The 19,314-nt window shown below is 59.7% G+C and overlaps 8 protein-coding genes across 8 annotated transcripts; 4 read left to right on the top strand and 4 right to left on the bottom strand.

Annotated features, from left to right (window-relative positions):
- Window positions 1-223: 223 nt before the first annotated feature.
- Window positions 224-1,243, bottom strand: PLICBS_007644 (uncharacterized protein; the record flags this gene model as incomplete). Its single annotated transcript, XM_018321100.2, has 1 exon — window positions 224-1,243. One exon carries the CDS (start codon window positions 1,241-1,243, stop codon window positions 224-226), a length of 1,020 nt encoding a protein of 339 aa, XP_018180997.2.
- A 616-nt stretch (window positions 1,244-1,859) lies between these two features.
- PLICBS_007645 (uncharacterized protein) lies at window positions 1,860-2,639 on the bottom strand (the record flags this gene model as incomplete). The annotated part of the gene is made up of 3 exons (XM_065601217.1): window positions 1,860-2,381; window positions 2,457-2,537; window positions 2,631-2,639. The coding sequence occupies 3 exons, from the start codon at window positions 2,637-2,639 to the stop codon at window positions 1,860-1,862; spliced, it is 612 nt and encodes a 203-aa protein (XP_065457289.1).
- Window positions 2,640-3,541: 902 nt separating this feature from the next.
- On the top strand, window positions 3,542-3,943 carry PLICBS_007646 (uncharacterized protein; the record flags this gene model as incomplete). The annotated part of the gene is made up of 1 exon (XM_018321102.2): window positions 3,542-3,943. One exon carries the CDS (start codon window positions 3,542-3,544, stop codon window positions 3,941-3,943), a length of 402 nt encoding a protein of 133 aa, XP_018180999.2.
- Window positions 3,944-4,877: 934 nt separating this feature from the next.
- Window positions 4,878-7,715, bottom strand: PLICBS_007647 (uncharacterized protein; the record flags this gene model as incomplete). The annotated part of the gene is made up of 1 exon (XM_018321103.2): window positions 4,878-7,715. One exon carries the CDS (start codon window positions 7,713-7,715, stop codon window positions 4,878-4,880), a length of 2,838 nt encoding a protein of 945 aa, XP_018181000.2.
- A 3,963-nt stretch (window positions 7,716-11,678) lies between these two features.
- On the top strand, window positions 11,679-12,695 carry PLICBS_007648 (uncharacterized protein; the record flags this gene model as incomplete). The annotated part of the gene is made up of 1 exon (XM_018321105.2): window positions 11,679-12,695. One exon carries the CDS (start codon window positions 11,679-11,681, stop codon window positions 12,693-12,695), a length of 1,017 nt encoding a protein of 338 aa, XP_018181002.2.
- Window positions 12,696-13,597: 902 nt separating this feature from the next.
- On the top strand, window positions 13,598-14,732 carry PLICBS_007649 (uncharacterized protein; the record flags this gene model as incomplete). The annotated part of the gene is made up of 4 exons (XM_018321106.2): window positions 13,598-13,820; window positions 13,875-13,957; window positions 14,015-14,664; window positions 14,714-14,732. 4 exons carry the CDS (start codon window positions 13,598-13,600, stop codon window positions 14,730-14,732), a joined length of 975 nt encoding a protein of 324 aa, XP_018181003.1.
- A 286-nt stretch (window positions 14,733-15,018) lies between these two features.
- PLICBS_007650 (palmitoyltransferase swf1) lies at window positions 15,019-16,363 on the bottom strand (the record flags this gene model as incomplete). Its single annotated transcript, XM_018321107.2, has 3 exons — window positions 15,019-16,014; window positions 16,066-16,219; window positions 16,275-16,363. 3 exons carry the CDS (start codon window positions 16,361-16,363, stop codon window positions 15,019-15,021), a joined length of 1,239 nt encoding a protein of 412 aa, XP_018181004.2.
- Window positions 16,364-16,971: 608 nt separating this feature from the next.
- PLICBS_007651 (uncharacterized protein) lies at window positions 16,972-19,299 on the top strand (the record flags this gene model as incomplete). Its single annotated transcript, XM_065601218.1, has 3 exons — window positions 16,972-17,034; window positions 17,150-17,470; window positions 17,524-19,299. The coding sequence occupies 3 exons, from the start codon at window positions 16,972-16,974 to the stop codon at window positions 19,297-19,299; spliced, it is 2,160 nt and encodes a 719-aa protein (XP_065457290.1).
- Window positions 19,300-19,314: the final 15 nt, after the last annotated feature.

The raw sequence follows: 19,314 nt of genomic DNA on the forward strand, positions 1-19,314 counted from the left end.
CGGCAGCAGCCATGTGGGGGGGAGCTTGCGCCGGTTCGGTGGTGAGCTTCGGGTCGTCGGCGGGCACTAGAAATAATCCCTCCCCTGTCACGACTCAAACAGCCCAGCTGCCACCCCGACAGCCCGGCGAAGAATTGGTTTGGTCACTCAATGCAGGAACGGCATTCACACGCGAAGCACACGATCACATGTATACTGGTAGAGAGGCTGACTTTTGAATTGCCTACACGGTAATGGTCCCCTCCATGACGGGCACCGCCGTCCCGCCCAGGAACAGCTTGTCGATGCCGCCCGCCGGCTTTGCATGGATCTCAATGGCAATGTCGCTCCGTCTGCCCATGTGCTCGCCCTGCACAATGTCAAACTTGAGCTTGTTGGTGCCGCTAGCGGCGGTGGCCTTGCCGGAGAGCGTCAGGTAGCTCGCCAGCGTGCAGGCGGCGCTGCCCGTGGCCGGGTCCTCAAAGTCGAGCTCGACCATGCGCGTGTGGCCGCTCCACGCCACGGCAGAAGCCTGCGAGGGGTTCGGCTCCTTGACGTAGTAGTACCGCGACATGAAGCTGTCCTGCCACGGCCCCTCGTCCAGCAGCGCCTTGGACAGGTCGCGGAAGTCGAGGCGCTTGCTGACGCTCACGCGCGCGAGGTGCTCCACGGACGGCAGCTCGACGAGCAGGAACGTCATGCCGCGGACGATGCTCACCGCGGGGGCCGCCAGCTCGGCCTCGCGCGTGGCCGCATCATCCGAGAGCTCCCTGTAGGCGGCGCGCACGGCCGCCTCGCTGAGGAGCGCCTTGGCGCCGTCGCCCTCGAGCACGTCGCGCAGCGTCTTGGCGTGGACGTGCACGTCGTGCGGGATCTGCGCGAGGATGCGCCGCGGGTCGGCCTCCTCGGGCGCGATGCCGATGGGCCCCGCCTTGGTGACGAGCGTGTCGACGTGCGCCCACCGGAGGATGTTGCGGACGAGCACGGCGGTGCCGATGGTGGGGTGGCCGGCGAACGGCAGCTCCTGGTCGACGGTGAAGATGTCGGCGCGGCGCGACGTGGCGGCCTCGTCGTCGTCGTCGGCGTCGTGCAGGAAGACGGTCTCGCTGAGGTTGAACTCGCGCGCGATGCGCTGCTTGAGCTCCTGCGTGAGGCCGTCCCGGGCTGCCGCCGGCACGCGCACCACGGCCAGCGGGTTGCCGGCGAAGCGCGTCTCGGTGAAGACGTCGAGCGTCGTGAAGGAGAGCTTCTGCGGAGGCGCCATGATAAAAAATTGTTCTTTGAGGTTTCACGGGCCGAAGAGACGTTGTTGGCTGGCGCGAGGTTATTGCCGTTTGGGGATGAGTGCCGGGGGCGGAGGACTGGAGTGCCGATGTCGAAAGTGCCGGAGGCCCGGAGCTGGCTTTATTCACGGAGCGTAAAACCCACCCCCACTTCGACTTGGAAACTTCGAGTCATCCATCGGCACGGCGCGCCCTTCGGCCGACTCGACAAAGAGGGTCTTTTCGATAGTCTAAACATCGTATGAGTATGACGCTTCATGCTGCACTTGATTGCCGAAGAATAAAAAGTCTCGCACTGGTGGGATTAATACAATCGATTAGTCTCGGGGTTTGCTAAACAGACATGATGACATTGCCCCGCCGGTTCGCGCAACGCCGCCGTATTCAACGCCAGAGGTAACAACCCCGGCATGCCCACACCACTGACTCCTTATTAACCTCTCCATGACTGTGTCTCTTCCGCATGTCGGCCCTGTTACTCGTTCCTGGTTCGATACGGACCGAAACCGTAACAAGTACCGTTCGAGGAGACCTACTCCGACGATGGCGACAAGCAATCCATCAGATGGGCCCTAGGCGTACACTGTAGCATCCTACTCACTGTATGTTCATCAATCTCGCAGGGAAGTCATTCAACCACCGCTCGTTTGCATCTCGAAGAGCATCCGTGGCCTTAATTTCCTGCGCTTGCGCTGTGCGGGCCACCTCGCTCAAGTCGGCGTTCGCCTTGCTCAAGTCGGCGTTCGCCTTCACCAGTGTCGAGATCGATTCAGACAGCTGTGCGTTTGTCTGCAGCAACTGCGACAAGGCCGCATCCAAGGTGTTGGCGGTGGCAACAGTGGCAGCGGTGGCAGGCTCATCAGGGGCAGTGTTCGTCGCATGAGCTGGGACGGGCTGCTCCTCGTCGCCAGACGCGCGGGTATCGTCGGCCTGGGCAGCGGCCGCCCGCCTCGTCACCATAGCGGGCGGGGCGCCTCCTCCCTGGGCGGTGCTGGGATTAGTAGCGATGGAGCTGTCCGCATCGTCTCCGGTGCCGTCGGACGCTGCACCTTTCGAGCGCTTCGAATTTGGGTGATACCTGTCGCGAAGGATACTGATCTGGCGTGTCAATGCTTGGAACTATATGCAGTCAGCACTGGTCGCTCATCAGATGCCATGCTATTCCGTAGCAAAAAGCAATAGCGGATGCCATACCTCTCTGGATCTCGCGTCGATTGGACCCCTGAGGATCATGTCCCGGAGCTTCAACAGCGGCTCCCTCAACTCCTCATGAACCTGTACATTTGCTTAGCAACGTTCCCCTCCCTCAAGTCCGAGTAAACGAGCCAGCGACTTACCGGCTCACGGCCCTGGTGCGTCACAACACACTCTCCACATTTGTCGCGTGCGGCTACACGTCCAGTCAGCGAGTTCAAAGCCCGAAGGTAGTACCGAGAATGGTAGAAACCCCGGTGGAGCACTCACGAGTCTGCTCCTAGCAGAGCTTCTCCTTGTTGGCGGCGAGAGCGTGCTTGATGCACTTGACGCAAATCTCCTCACGGTGCGTGACGGCGCGCCCCGCGGCGCCCTGCAACTTGCGTCTCCAAGTCTGTACCCTGCTCTCTCGCGAGGCGGGCTGCTTCTTCGATGACGGCATCGCGGCGGGCTAGAGATCCCGGGCCGGAGCCGGGGGCCGGGGCTGACGATGACGAAAAGTTCGAAGCGCGCAACGGCGAAAAAGAGGAGGAGCGTGTGGAAGTGGGAAATGAGACGGGAAAGAAACAGTGATCCGGCGGGAGGACTCGCAGAAAAACACTAGGTAGGGCGGCTGCACGTTCTTTCACCCGTGGCAGACCAGTGCAAACGGAAAATCAACATTGAACACGGCCTGCAAATGAGCCCCACAACACTCATCAACCAAGGTATCAGACGAAAGACGCGGGCAAGAAAATAGCCCACCGCCAACAGACAAGAAAAACACTCCCTGGAAGATCCCTGATAACTGCACTTGTCACGCTTCTTCTGACGCATCACAGGAAGCAGGTACTGTGCGAGACAACGGCAACCAACACTACCAGCGGCATCCGATTGACTTGATCCTCGCCGGACTTCACTCGGAGCATGGCGTGGGGCCCGGGACCCGGAGCAGCGGCCCGAGCGAGCTGTGCCTCCCGGCCCCACCCCGGCCGACCCTTGCGCTAACATTTTTCGCTCGCGCGACAAGATTCATTTTGGACTCTTCCCCATCACCAACCACCACCTCCCATCCGCGTCATATGTCCTCAACCACAATTACAACCATGGCCACCACCGCCCGCTCGCCCGCGCACCTCCGCTCCCTCTACCGCTCCCTCCTCCGCGAGCTTCCCCCGCGACCCATCCTCAAGGCGCCCCGCTCGCCGCTGCACGCCCACCTGCGCGGCACGTTTGCCGGCCGCGACGCTTCCGCCTCCTCCTCCTCCTCGACGCCACAATCATCATCGTCGTCAGTGCCAGCGCATCCCCAGCACAGCCAGGCCCACGCCGAGGCCGAGCAGCTCGTCGCGTACCTGCGCTCCCAGCGCCAGTACGTCGCCCTCATCGAGCGCTACAACCCGGGCATGGACATGGACGAGGAGGAGCGCGTGCGCCTCACCGCCCGCCGCGTCGGCATGGACCTGCCCGTCGGGTACGCCGCGGACGGCGGCGCCGGCGAGAAATGAGCGAGGGAATTCCTTTTTCCAAATTGTCTCCCGAATCCCGGGGCTGCGCTACGGGGAGAACGGACGCCGCGCTAGACCGGAGTGCTTCGTTAGCCGTGCCCGCCGAGTCTTCCCCGGCGCTGAGAACCAGGGGCCCCCGTGGTGCGCTTCCGTGGGAGACCTGGCACCATGAGCGCGGGAATGAGGCATTCGCCACGGACCCCTGTATATTCCCAGCCTACCCTTTCAATACTGGTTCGGAACCGCGGCCAGGCTGCGCTCGTCCGACTTGAGCCACTCACCAATCACCAAAACATCATCCCGCTACCGCTCACGATTTATGACGGGGACACACATCTACAACGACACGTTCCACACGTGGCGTCTCGACCCGGACCCATCAGAAGATCTTCAACCACATGTACACACTGTATCACCACATCGGCGTATTTCGGCATCGCTTATGGCATTATTGAGCAGAGCATGGTTATGGGTATATGGAACCTATAGGCTGGTTGGCTGACTGTGCCGCGTGCCGGCCAGAGACCGCCTCCGCCGTCCCCCGAACCGAGTGATCAGCTCCTATAGAGAGTCGGCGGCACGAGACGGTCCAATGGACCAATTCGAGCTCGCAGGCGTTATTAAAGCGTTTATCTGGTCAAAGGGACACGGGCAGTTGGGAACGCATGTTGATACTGTTACAGAGGCATCGATACCAGCCGCTGAGGCGTTGTACATTAGTCACACATATCTGCAGCCTTGTGCCAAAATCTGCACCTCCTTACTGTTGCCAAATATTCCGCGGAACCTTGGCTACGTTCGCGTTCCGACGAGGCCATGCGTGTATTCATGTCCATATACGATCGCCATCATAGTTCGTACACTCAAATCTCTCAGGCCGTAAATCATCCGTAAATCATCCTTTGGGGTATCTAGTCACATCCACGCTCGTTCGTTACGCTCCGCCAAACACCGCCGACTCCTCTAGCGCCTCGTCCCAACCGCCCGACTCCAGGAGCCACGACGCCGTCCGCTCCTTGACGTTCTTGATGCCCTCTCCCAATGCGCCGTTCCACTGGTCCTGCACCACGCGCACCTTTTCCTTGAGGTCCTCGGTCAGGCGCCTGTCCTCGCTCTGCCGCATCGCCCTCGCCCGCTCCTCGCGATCCTCGGGGCGCAGCCGTGTGCCATCCGGCTCTTCCACCTGCGACGCAAGAACTCTTGCCTTGGCGTTAACCACGGCACCCTTCACCTCGTGGAGCAGACATAGCAGGTTTGTGTGCGACTCGATGAACTGGTACGTGCTCTTCTCCGTGTGCTGAAGCAGACTGAACAGGTATTGAAGCGGATGCTCTCGGTATGCTGGATTCTCCTCGTATTCTGGTGCAGGAATCTGGATGCTGAAGCCCTCTAGATCGTCGGGAATGTTATCCAGCAATTGTCGCAGGGGCGGCGCTATGTCCCAGAACGCAGAGAGCTGCAGCGCTACGCCTCGCTCCACCGACTTTTCCATTACCGATCGGAACTCTCGCGCTCGGTCGAGAACCTCGTTTGAGTATGCGTATTCGCGCTTGGCGGCGTCCTCTGCGAAAAAGGCCTCCGCCGACTTGAGCTTCTCGGTGTTCCCCGAGAGCCGGTACGGCGTCATGACCACTTCGCAGTACCGCGCGTTGCGGTCAGACAAGATGTCGTAAATGGCCCGGTGGAGAGTCTCCCGCATCTCGAATATCCACTTGAGGAGTGTCAACTTTTCAAGGAGTTCTGGCCTGTCGTCCCCTTCCTCCTGTGGCATATCCGCATCAATTCTACCGCTGTCGAATAGATGCCGCGACAGCTCGTCGAAAAAGTCCCTGGCCCGGGCAATGCGCCCCGTCAAGAGGTCGTTCAGGGGTAGAATCACTTCGTTCTGGAAGAGTTCGTATTCGGCCTTTTCCAGCTCCTTCTTCTTATCCCTTTCTTGATCTTGCGAGTCTGACTCGATCGCAGCCGCGTCCGCATATCCCAGGTTCCCGGCATTGATTTCCCGCTGCAGGTTGGCTCGCAGTGACTGGCGGCGCTGGGAGGCAGCCTGCGAAAACTCCTCTCTCCGTTTCGAGCTCGCAATAGCGAACCGCTCTTTGGCATTGTCGATTTCCGAGAGATCGCCCAGCGCCCTCACAGAGCTTCGTATCGTCGCCAACTCGGGGTGACTGTTGCTCACGGCAGGATGGTGGCGCGGGTACGGTGGAGGCATCGTGACGAGTCGCGACACGTCTAGTGATTCTGACTTGTGAGCGGACGGCGACGTGCTGGAGCTGACTGGTGTAGCAAGCGAGTGCAACGGTTGCGGCGTCGAGGACGGCTCTCCCTGGTCATGCCAGCCAGTCTTCTCCGGAGGGTACTCAGACGACGATCTGTAGTCACTCCCGCCTGCCGCTTCTTCCTCGACCCACTGATCCTTGGGGACGCCCATGTATTTGGACTCCCGTTTCGATCTCTCAAACACACGTGAGCCGTCACCTTGCGAATCAGATTCCCACCATCTGCTCGGTGGACGGCCTCTGGAGCTGCCGTTCTCGTAGTTGTCGCTGACGCTCATGCTAAGGATTGGTGAAAGCGATGGCATGTAGTTGCTGGCCCAGGTACCAGTGTTGATTGGACCAGCGCTCGGTGACGTGGGCAAGTTCGCCGACGCAGGTGCCGAATTGGATGGCCCGTCGCCCCGAGAGGCCGAGCCCATGGAGTCTCTGTATGACGCGGCTGGGTCTGTTGAGGCCGGCGTCCACTGCTCTTGTGACGTGGCAGAGTCACGCCTGGAGGGTGCCATGGGTCGAAACAGATCTCGAGTGAGGTCAAAGGTCTCCGACCCCATGGCACTGATGGCCGCAGAGTATCTTTCTCGGCGGATTCTCGACTCGTTGACGAAGAAATCTGCAAACAGCCGAACTCTGTCGGCGTCGCTGGACGCGGCTGCTTCCCTTTCCGCAAAGGCACGAAATCGCTCCACGGCCGCGGCCGCAAACTGGCTTGCATTCTGCGTCACAATACTCTGTTTGGACACCGGGGTTGTGACCGACGCAGGAGGGCGGGAACCGTCCCGGGGCCGGGATCGAGACGCCGACCGTGTCTGAGGCGGCGGAGTGGGCAGCGCTTTGGGCACCACGGACTGAGGGGCGCTGGAAGACTGGCCGGCTTTGATTGCAGATGGCGAAAAGGGAGGGGTTGCCGTCTGAAGCTGAGGCAGCTTGGCAGAGTTCGGAGCTCGAGGGGTCGAGTTGCGAGAGTCTGCCTGGCTTGACGACTCTCCAGCCTGATAGAGGTCAGGCAGCAAACCACCACTGCGCGGATTCGACTTCAGCTTGTGGCCATCTGGGCTGCGTGGTACGACTATATCGGATATCTCATGCGGCTTTGTCATGGCGTCCATGGACCCCTGCGACGAATGTCGGTTGCGGCTTTCGGCTCGTCGCTGGATAATAGTCTTGTCATGACGGACAGCCTTAGCTCGATTGAGCCCCCCGCTGGCACTGCCGGACGATGCCAGGGGCTCTGGGACGTCTTGAGCGGCGGATGCTGTGGCCGTGTCAATCGTCAGGCCAGGTGACTTGCTCCGCGGTCTCTGGCTCGGGAGAGCGTCCTCGTCAACCCAATTTGCCGGTGTGGGAGGCACCGGCCCAAGAGACGCCACACCACTGGGAGGGGCCCGCCGCGTTGGAGGCGAGATGATGGGCACGCTGTTTCTGTCCATGCTCTGCACGCTTTGTGACCTGGAACTAGACGGCGGCGGCCCTGGTGGAGGCGGAGGCAGGGGCATGCCCGGCTCCCATCGTGTTTGTGACGTGGACCGTGAGCGGGCGGAAGTCGGCGTGTCGATAGCACCCGTGGAGGCAGCGCGCCGGGCTGACGGCGGTACAGGGTTCAAGACGACCGACGATGGAGAAGCCATGCGCTCTGGTTCTTGATATAGTGACGGCAGTCCCACGCTTCTCCTAAACGGCCCTCCGGGTGGTTGTGGCTGTGAGTCTGGAGATTTGGAACTTTGCTCGCTGTCTCTACGACGACCGAGAGAGGGTAGTCCGAAGCGCCTCTCACGGCTCGCGCCTCGCCCATTGGCGCCTGGTGGCGGTGGAAAGGCACGGGCACCTGGAGGTTCGGGGGAAGGCCGGTGCACAGCAGTCGTCGTTATTCGAGGCGGGGGAGTCGATGAGACGGTGTGCTCGAAAGCCGTGCTCATCGGCCGCTGTTGCTGGCTCCTCGGCGGGCTATACGGAGGAGGGGGTGCCGCTGGAGTGACAGGAACGTCAGCATACAGACAAGGTCAAGACAACGTTGAGGTACTACCTTGAGCTTCGACGGCAGGAAACTGCCGCGTCCTGTCTGTCGAGGGCATCGTGGCAGGTGCAGGGGCGGTGGAAGGGACCCATTCCTGAGGGTTGTAGGGCTGTATCGCGCTGGCTGGAGTGTGCGCGGAGTGGATATGCGACGAGGCCATGGACACGGCCGAGATGGGCGTATTTAGTTGGGCGTTGTAGGGCCCGAGCGAGCTCGTGGTGAGAGGATTCAGGCCTTGGCGGAGGCGGGCCTGATCACGGGGAGAGTCCATTCTAATTCGAGCCCGGGCGGCACCCGGCGGTGCCTGTCCAACGCGAGGCTGCTCGATCCGATGCGGGTTTGGTGCGGTATGGGGTATGCGACCTCCCTCAACAGGCCGCAGAAGGCCGACGAGGGATGGGGCGAGTGAAGCCGGACGGAGCGCCTTGAGTGGGCGGGTAAATGAGGACAATGTCGACTAACACGCTGTGTCGCCTCGCCTAGGTGCCGCGGCTGGGCCCGCGGCTTGGGTCGAGTCAAGGGCCGCCGAGTCGCTGCGAGATGCGAGCCGTCTGGCCGTTTGCGTGACCTGGCCGGGCCTGTCCCTTGTCACAGCTCCATCAGTGCGCGGCGGGCGGGGAGGAGATGCAGCTTCGCGAGGCGCGCGTTGGACGCTGACTGCAGAACAGGCGCGGCGGCGGGGAAGCTCGATGGTGTGTGCCGGCGACGAGGGATCCGGAAACGACGGTGCCGGAGGAGGGCAGGCGAAAGGGCAACGGCGATGGATGAGTCGAAGACGGGTTGGAGGGGGAGACGATGTGAGAGACGCGGGCCAGGTGTGCTTTGTTGCGACGGGCCATGGTGGTTGGTCGGCGTCTTGGGCAGCTCGTGGGAGGTGGTGACAGGGGTCGATTTGCGGCGTCGCCTGGGGGCAGTTTGGGCGCATGGGATGCCCCTGCCTTGGCTGCTTGGCCTGGCCGAATGGAAGCCCAGCCTGCATGAGGTGAGGTGCTCACTGCTGAGGTGCCTGTGCTGTGCTGCACGGCGCGCGACGCTAGGGGAGTCATGCCGCCGTTGGTTGCCTGCGGGTGCAGGTGCAGGCGCATCGACTTCATCAGCACGATGCCTCGGACACCTTGTCTCGCGTCCCGTTCGAACGTGTACATGACGGCGCCGCTCGTTGGGCGAGACCAGCACTTTGCTCCAGGCTCCTGCGCCGTGGACCAAGTACAGATTGGCCTGCGCGTTCGCATCGGATGCGACGCTGGCTATCGTGTAGCTGTGACACGGCACACGCGGGCCGCTGTTGCAGGCTTCTCCAAGATGACATGCAACAACGATTCAACGTGCGATTCATGCTCGGCACCGCCCAGGTAAGTATCCCCATCCATCCTAAACCCAGCGGGACCGGGACTTGGAGCACGGTCCTCCTCCGTCGTCGTCCAACAAACCCGCAGCTCACCTCACCGACACGACGGTTGCAAGTCGAGTCGTGATGTCCATCAACGGCCAGCCTCCCCAGGGACCGTCCCCGCGCGATCGACGCCGGCCGGTGGTTGAGGGCGGGCTGGCGCATGGATTGGCTGATGGCCAGCGATATCCTCACCACTGCAGGTGGATCGCGTCCCTGCCCATTCTATTCTTGGGTTGAGCCGAGCCATATCCCAGCCCTTGATTGGCCGCGCCTTCAACGGCGCATGTGAAGGGGTTGGAGGCCGGCGCTTAATAGCGTCCTTTCTGGTGCCTGGACCTGGAACGCCTGCCTTCCAGGTTGCCATTCATTGTTCCAGCAAGCGATGCTCACGCCATGCGCCGGCAGGTGAACCGTGAGCGGCGGAGGACGCTGACCCGAGAGACGTCCCAAAGGCAAAGAGGCAGTTTGAAGCATTGCTTCACACATGTACACCGTACTGCCTCCGGCTTCGCGGGCAGGTCATGGCCGGACTGTGGTCCGAGGTGGACAATGGTTGAAGAGTCAAGACTGTCCCGCCCCGGCAGCGCAACAGGCTGTTGGCCCTGCACTACGCGGGTGGACCGGCCGCGGCCTTCAGCGGATACCCCGGCGTCGTGCCGTCGACGCCCCGCCGAAGGTGTCCTATTTTCGTCCGTCGGGACCGGCTTGGCCGAGGCCGACGCGCAGGGGCTCGGCCGGCAGATGGTGCTCCGGCAGGACTTGTGCCGTCCCATGGAGGAATGGAGATGTGCTTGGCACCTCATGGGCCGCTTTATTTTGGTACCAGCTTGACTAGAAATCACGGCAAGCATGTTAAAGCCAGGTGAAATGCCGCACTGCTGGTGTTGGTCGGACGGTCAGGCACCAAAGGGTAGATATTGGTGGGCCACACCCGCTATAGCCTTGAGGAACCTGACGAAATGGTACTGGGGAGAGATCGTTACAGAGGCTCCGTACGGCACTGCTCCAGTCTCAATTATGCCAAAGACGATTAAATGTTTGAATAATGTAGGAGTACTGCTTTGACGTTTCTCCAGAATGCCGAGGAGGGCAGGTCGCCGGTGCCCCAGCCAGGCATCATCATCTTCATCCCTACAAAGGACTGCTCAATTTGAACAATCTCTTTTCCCCTGCGACATGCACCATTTGCGTCGTCTTCGATGCACTCCATCACAGCCTCAGTCAGGCTGGGTCCCGTGCCGGATTCCCAATCGGACCACTGCTGGCGGACCATTTCGCGTATTGAGCCTCACGAAAAATTTCCACAGTCCAAGACGGAAAGGGAAAGCATGGCGAAGTGCCCGATGATTGAAGAACTCATCGATGGGCCACTCTCGGAGCATTTATAAAAAGGCTCGTATATACGCTTGGCAAGATGTCGGGGGACGATGGGCCTTTGGCAGTTCGCACAGCCCGGTGCATTCATGTTAACGATGCCCAAAGACAACGCCTGTTCTCAGCATTCAACCCTTCCTGGACGCAGGAACGACCGCCGTTTCTACCCCGGCGGACGATTTTTGCTTGCCAAGTGATCCCCTGAGAGCAATGGGAGGCGCGTCTGAGGGTTGGCTGATTCGCGCTTATGCCAAGACGCCCCAGCCCAGGTCAAAACACCCTGTAAGTCGGGAAGAGTATTTCCCCGACATCGGTCAGCGCTCCATTCCGCATAGTAAAACGGCTTGTTTCCATTCATTCTGGACCGGGCAAACTACGCCTGCAAACAATCTCCCGGACGCAGTCTTACTGCCATGGGACGATCGCCATGCCTCTTCCAAATATGGTCACCTCGCCTAGGCGGTTTTCAGCTGCCGCACAGTTGCGTCGCAGCTCATTGCAGCAGGCGAGCACGTGGAGATTTACTTCTTCTGGAGAGGATTAGTTCTTTCTCGATCAGATATATATATAAGGAGAAGACATGCCGTTGAGCTAATTTAGTTCCCATCGTTGCGCATCAAGATCATCAGGTACAGCGGAAAAAGAGGCCGAACCTTAAAAACAAGTCTATTTTCAAAAATGGGCTCCCTTCGTCAGCTCGCCGTGGCCTTTGCGCCTTTGCTCGTCTCCCTCCTCACCTCGACGACATGCGCCGCCGTGATCGCAGAGCGCTCGGTCGCTGAGCTCGCCGACGACCAGGCCCTCGCCGCGCGCGCCGTCCCCAAGTCGGCCTACTTCAAGCTCAACGAGCCGTCGCACGACCTCTTCCGCCACAAGACGCTCAAGGACGACACTGTGCAGCAGAGCTTCGCCTTCGACCAGAAGAACCGCCGCCTTTTTGTTGCCCAGCGCAAGAATGGCACGCCCAGCGAGAAGGGCGACCTCTGCATCACGCAGCTAGACTTCTCCGGCAAGTACATTTCGCACATGTACGTTCTGGGGTCTGGACACGGCGTCGCCATCGGCGCCGAGTCCGTTGGCTCTGACACGTACCTGTGGACCGAGGCCAACTGCAAGAGCAACGGCTATGGCGAGCGTCTGGCTCGCTTCAAGTGGACCAAGGGCAAGACGGTCAACGTGGGCAGCGGCTCCAACGCCGTCACCAAGTTCAAGCCCTTCCCCTCCTCCACCAACATCATCTGCAACATCAACGGCCTCGACCAGTCGCTCGTCTGCCGCTACAGCTGCAAGCAGGGCAAGTGTCTGGCCGGCTTCGCCATCGACAAGGCCAGGAAGGGCGACTTCTCGACTCCGCTTTACAACGTGCCCCAGCCGGCGCTCAAGGGGCGGTCCGATGTCTTCCAGGGCTACGTCGCCTACGGGTCTTACGTCTACATGCTCAGCGGCACGTCCAACGACATCAACAAAGGCAAGCTGGACTCGGAGGTGACGAGCGTTGACGTCAACACCGGCAAGATCCAGCAGGGTCCTGTGTTCACCGAGGCGGGCAAGTCGCTGGTGTTCAGGGAGCCGGAGGGCATGGGCGTCTACACGACTGCTTCCGGCGAGCCGCGTCTCTTCCTCGGGTTTGCGTCCGGTAAGGCTGGCGATCGCCGCTGCAACCTTTTCTACAAGAACGTCTTGGTCAAGCCTTGAAGCCATGTCCCGGCCTGCCGATGCGATGCACCCTTAGACTTGAGCGATACAACAGCTCTCCTAAAATTTAATTTCTTCATCTTTAGATGTTCCCGTATATATTCTATCGGGCAATTCTGGCAAGAATACGGTGCCTTATATACTTTTACTTCTCAATTTACACCTTGCAGGGCGCCAGGATTATGATTTCACTTGTCGATGCTCTCTACCGGCTTGAACCACGACAGCGTCCCCGAGACATGTGAACTCTTGACCACCAACGACGGACGGTGCAGCAAATCACTTTCCTAGCAACAGAACTCATCGCGCTCTGCACTGAACTTGGGTCAAGTAGCCGATTCCAACATGCTACCCGCTGAGTGGACGAATTCCAAGTTGATACTGGTGACTCGCGATCGATGCAAGGCTGACGATGGCTCCCGCGTCGCGCCGGCCGGCCTGTGATGTGTCCCGAAATGACCGGCCCCGCTTTTTACCTCGCGGTGGGGGCACAAGGCTCTCGTGAAATTCTAGAGCATTCTGAGCTCGCCAACTTCGTCCTTTTCAAATCTGCATCCTCCCTCCCCCTCTTCGCCAACCCTTCCACTGGTACGCCGCGACTCGTCAATCACACACCAATTGACGTCTACCTATAGCTGCATCACTGTAAGTTGCCCACAGACTCCTTCGCTGTCCACACACCGCCGCAGTCAACATGATGAGACTCCAGCTGGCACCAGTCATAGGGTGACTTGTACTCCCTCCATTGATGACCAATTTGCTGTGGTTTACAAACCACCTCTGAACATGCAACTGCAACTTGCTCTTTTTCCTACTTTGCGTACATATTGGCCTGCACGTGCTGACCCGCGCCCGCGTCAGGATCCGCGTCTCTTCCGTCTCTTCCGAGCCTCACCGGCACAATGGTTCTGCACAACCCCAACAACTGGCATTGGGTCAACAAGGATGTCTCCCAGTGGGCAAGGACGTGGTTCGAGGAGAACCTGACCCAGATCGAGGCCAAGAATGGCGATGTCGAGGCCAAGGTCAGCAAGATCCAGAGCATGGACGGCGACGTCGATGTCAGCCAGCGGAAGGGCAAGGTCATTACCATCTTCGACGTGAAGCTGGTCCTGGAGTATACTGGTATGGGTTACACAGACAATGATATCTGCCTATTGAAGTCTAACAACCTCCCAGGCTCTGCACCTGACGCGGACGAGGTCTCGGGCACCATTACCGTCCCGGAGATTGCCCACGACACAGACGAGGACGAGTATGTGGTACGTAGTGCACCGCTGTCCCGATCAGAACAATGCCATGGGACTAACATGCCGTAGTTTGACGTCGACATCTTCTCCGAATCCAAGGAGAAGCAGCCCGTCAAGGACCTGGTGAAGTCCAAGATTATTCCCCAGCTGCGGACACACTTCCAAAAGCTCGCTCCTGCCCTGATTGCCGAGCATGGCAAGGACATCCAACACGCCGCCGGCTCCAACCCCTCGAGTGGCTTCTCCACCCCGAAGCTTCACCCTCAAGCATCCACGCCTAAGCCCGCGCAAAGCAGCGCTCCTACCAGCACGTCCGGCGTTGTCAACACCGTCACGGTGACTGACAACGAAGAGTTCCGGACCACGGCCGAGGAGATGTACCAGACTTTTGTCGACCCTCAACGGTTGGCGGCTTTCACACGGTCTCCCCCCAAGGTCTTCGAGGGCGCGGAGAAGGGCGGAAAGTTCGAGCTGTTCGGCGGCAATGTGTCGGGCGAGTACCTCGAGCTGGAGTCGCCCAAGAAGATTGTGCAGAGCTGGCGGTTGAGCCAGTGGCCCGCCGGCCACTACTCAAAGCTGCAGATCGAGTTTGACCAGAACGACGTGGACCACGTTACCGTGATGCGTGTCACGTGGGAGGGTGTTCCCGTCGGCCAGGAGGAGGTAACCAAGAGGAATTGGCTCGAGTACTACGTCAAGAGCATCAAGACGACGTTTGGGTGAGTCTCACTGCTAAATGATACTAAGAATTTGTGCTAACAAGAACAGCTTCGGCACTATTCTGTAAATGGCGGGACCAGGAAGCATATAATGCATCTACGCGCTCTAGATGAGGGTAGTTATGGGGTCGATATCTCTACCATGGCGGCGGAAGAAGGCTACATTGTCTTGGTTGGTCACGCAAGACCTAGATGCGTGTGGATACGATTAAAACGAGCGACGTTGATGAGAAGCGAATCAATATTACATTCAACACCCATTCAGCAAGAAGCGTGACGTGATTGGCTCTGCTCTACTGTACACTTTCTACGTTCTGTGAGATGGTAGATTTACATGTCATGAGTGTTCCAAGCCTAGCTTCGTGTGGCTTTCCCGTTTCTCCTACGCTCGGCAGGCGGTTCATCAGCTCGACCACCGAATGCATAGTCTTGCACAAAGGCGTCTGCGAGATTGTCCCCGAACCCCATGTCGTACAGGTTCTCGACATGTCTGAGACTCCAGACGCGCTCCCACTCGCCCTCGCCGGCAAGATTCAAGTCGTCGATCGGGGGCTCGCCGTCCGAGGTCGCCACAAGCACTTGCTCTGGCTCCACGGGCCACCGGGCGCAAGGGGGTTCCATCTGCGGATCCCTCTTCCTCCTTGCCGGCAGTGGTCGGCGGAAGGCAAACCCATCGTCCATATCCTCCTTGTACACAGACCATTTCAGGGACTCGTTGGTGGTAGTGCCGGCCCAGACCAAGTATAGCGTGTAGATGAGCAGACCCCATACCAGCGGGGTGGTCAGAACTGCCAGGAGGGTGGTGGCGCCGAGGCGGACATTGCTTTGGATGCCGGCGCCCCATATGGCGGCGTAGACGGTCGTTGTCATGCCACGGGGCTTCCACAGGCGGAATTCTGGGAAGCGCGCGCGCATGGCGGTAGACAGCAGGGAGAGGCCAAGCAGGGCGCCATAGGTGGTGAGCACCGCGGTCGACAGAAGGAGAAGGATGAACCAGTGATGGTTGCCGTAGCCGACACACGAGTTGATAAAGATGCAGTGATGATCTGCCTTTGCTATGCAGCGTTTACAGATGCTGCAGTGCTTTGACCGCGCCGGCTTAAGGAGTCCGCAGGTGCTGCATTTGTTGCCCGGGTGGAAGAGGGCGTGGTCGTAGGGATACAGAGACATGTGGTAGGCATGGTTGGCGGGGGTGATGTAGCCAGGGTCGCTGGCGCAGGCGAGATAGAGAAAGAAGTAGGGCAAGAACACCGTAATGCTGGCGGAGAACTTGGTGAAGGCGCCGAGGTGCGGCCACGCCGACGGGAGGTACATGTACTCGGCAACAACGAGGATGGCGAGGAAGAAGATCTGCGAGGGTGAGCAACTCGGCGACAGTTAGGGACGCGAAGGAAGACGCACCACCACCGTGGGATGCCGGTCATGCATCATGAAGTTCCCGAAGCGTGACAGCGACCTGAACAGCCGGCCGCCTGTGACCATATTGTCGACGGCGATGCCGGCGTTGGGGATATGAATCCATACCAGCCTATGCAGCGCCGCGATGGGCGTTTTCCTTTTCGCAAATGTCAGCAAGCTCGCCATGAAGAGGCATCACAGATGCGACTCACCTAAACGCGGGCAGCCTTCCGAAAAAGGTCACAAAGACCATGAAGGAGAGGGACAGGACGAAGACGACCGCCCACTTGAACGGCGTCATGTCGACCCCTGCCTGGGCGAGCCGTGCGCGGCCCCCAGCGTTACGACGCAAAGAACGAGGCGAGAGCTATCAGCTGAGGTCTGCAGGACGATATCATGGTCGGGTTCAGAATGACATCAGGCCAGGGACGCGCGCACGTGGGAAGGTCGACGACGAAGCCAGCTGGTGGTTGTGGTGGCTGAGGTCGATCACCGGCGACGGCGGGCTGACCCGGTCGAGACGCGGCTTTAGCGGGTCCCCAGCCCGAGAGTCACTGGGGCCTCAGTGAAGTGCTCAGTTGGGACGAGGCCACAGGTGCTGTGGGCCACGTGATTGCGCGTGCGACCCCCATCACGCGTCCACCTCGAACATCGAGCAAGAACGACCACGGGACTCGAGCAAACGGAACTTCATCCACCTTTTCACCTTAAAACCTGCACCCGAGCTTGGCTCGACACAATGACTCGTTCAACCTTTGTTTGCAACTCTCACCAATTCCGTCACACCCTCGAGTAGGCATCTACCCCCGCGTCACTGTGCTCCGTACATACTACAGCAGGCGCTCTCATCTCACCCTCGTCGGCACGACGGCGGCACCTTTCTTTGCGGCAAGTCGTGGCGTTTGAAACATGGCGGCAGGCATCACCTACGACGGTGTTGCCAGCGCCGAGGGCGGAAACATTTTCAAAGACGTGTCTTTCTGGGTCGCTCGTCGCGTGCCCATGAGAGATTCCATCGTGAACAAAATCAAGGCAAGCTGCTCGCTTCGGAGCGCAGCCAGTTCGCCGATAAGCTGACTCCTCTCAGAACAACGGTGGCACTGTTGTGCCCTTGGAGAAGAATGCGGATATCCTCATCGCGGATCACGCACGCAAAGACGCCCCCGCGGGATCCTACTCGTGGAAGTTCGTCACTGAGTCGGTGGAAAATGGCATCATCCAGATCAAAGACCGCTATCGCATCGGTCCGGATCCAGATCTCCCAAGGACTGTTGGCTCGACGGATCGCCCAGGGAAAGCCACGAGAACCCGCTTCACCCATTCCGAAGACGTTGCCCTCGTCAAGTGGGTGCTTCGCCACGGCGAACACTTCGCTGGCAACAAGATTTATCAGGAATTTGAGCGAGCCGTGTGTTTCATTTTCCAGAAATAATTTCATGCAACGCTGACCATCATCCACAGAATCCGCGGCACACGTGGCAGTCCTGGAGAGATCGGTTCACCAAGATGCTACAGCCCAGAGGACAAGCCCACCTCGACGAGCTGGCGCGCGAAGCCACTCCCGAACCTGCTGTGCCGGCTGAGGAGGCCCAAAGAGCCCCAAGCGAAGCAGCCGGAGACGCGCAGAATTCTGCACATCAGAAGGCGTCGCGGGCCACCCCAAAAGGCCCCGCCCAGAGCAAACGGAATCAGGCAGGCAGCCACAAGCAGGATCCCCGATCGTCTGTTGCCACCCGCGCTTCGGAAACAAGCCGCGAGCCCTCGACCTCGCCCACCACTACACCTGCAAAGTCTGCTCTCGCACATACTCCAGAGAAGCCAGAGGAGCCAGAGCCGCCCTCGCCCATCGCCGACACGAGCGAGGAAGACGAGATGGACACCATGGCGAGGATTTTCATCAACGACATCCTCACGTACGGAGAAGAGGTCGGCAAAGACATCGATCTGGCGACTCGGATCGGCGAGAAGATTGTGGGCCTGTGGGAGCTCAGCCAGGCCGTCGAAGCGCAGAAAGTTCACCCCGATGAGGTGGACTGGTTGAAGGTCGCCGAAGACTTGGGCTACGATTTTGACCCAACTGGTGAGGTGCCCAAGGAGCTATGCGACTGCTACCGGGACAACCTTGTCGACTTTCTCGAGGCCATGGCGGATTACGATTCTGGCGGCGAGGAAATAAAGTCGGGATCGGACTTGAGCATCGCGGCACTGCGAGCATCTCGCTCGCCTGGACTATTCTTGTCGCCCCCGTCCCCTTCTAAGCCAGCTTCCCACGAAACCGCGACTAAGAAGCGGACGGCCGACATTGATCAGTCCAACTCCAGCCGCAAAGGCAAGCGCAGACGCCTGGACCCAACCGTGGAGATACCCTCAACTCCGGAAGAAGAGCTTCAATCTACGAAGAAACCACTTGTCTCGCAGACAGTGTCGCCAAGCATCCGCAAAACCTTGACCGGTGGCCGGTCTCAGAGTACGAATGGGTCGCGGCGTCTCGTGTCCCCGCCGCATGACGAGGGCTTGACGGAAGATGAAGATGCGGCGTTTGAGACTCAAGTTCGTTATCCGCCAACACTGCAGACGCAGGAAAGCTCTGTCGAAGTCACCCCGTCGCAGCAGTTGCACTCCGAGGCCATGGATGTCACACCGATTCCGCTAGATCTCCAGAAGAAAACCGGCACCAGCAAGAAGATGCCGACCACAAGCCCCTCGCCTCCGGGCCCTCAGGTGGACAAGAAGAAGGCCAAGGCCGCCAAACGAAGACTTCCAGCCGCGTTTCGAGAGTCGGACGACACTCCCTCGGCCAACCCAACACCCAGCTCCCCCGGTCCGCAGACTGGTAGCTCTGCACAAACCCATTCCCCAAAGGCTTCGAGCAAGGACGACCAGCTAGGAATTCGTTACTGGGTTGACCATTACCAGGCACTGGGATACTCTCATAAGATTGTTGTCGAGGCGATGGATCGCACTACTTTGACCCCTGGTTTTCTTGCCGTGACGGTCATGAACAGCCTTCGAGATGGTCAGGGTGTGCCCAAGGACTGGGAAGGGGTGTGGACCGACCGCGACGACACCGTACTTCGACGCGTCGATGCATCAAAGGCGGCAGGGTCGACGGCAAATGCCAAGGCGATTCGCAAAGCCCAGAAGGACGAGCAACGCCTGCGGAACAAGCATACCGAGGATGGCGTGGCGCTGCGCCGACAATACTTGAAGGACAAGGACAGCATTGAAAAGGAATAAATGAGCTGGCGGTGG

The sequence above is a fragment of the Purpureocillium lilacinum genome (genome assembly GCF_023168085.1).
Source record: "Purpureocillium lilacinum CBS 284.36 DNA, scaffold_5, whole genome shotgun sequence".
Lineage (NCBI taxonomy): Eukaryota > Fungi > Ascomycota > Sordariomycetes > Hypocreales > Ophiocordycipitaceae > Purpureocillium > Purpureocillium lilacinum.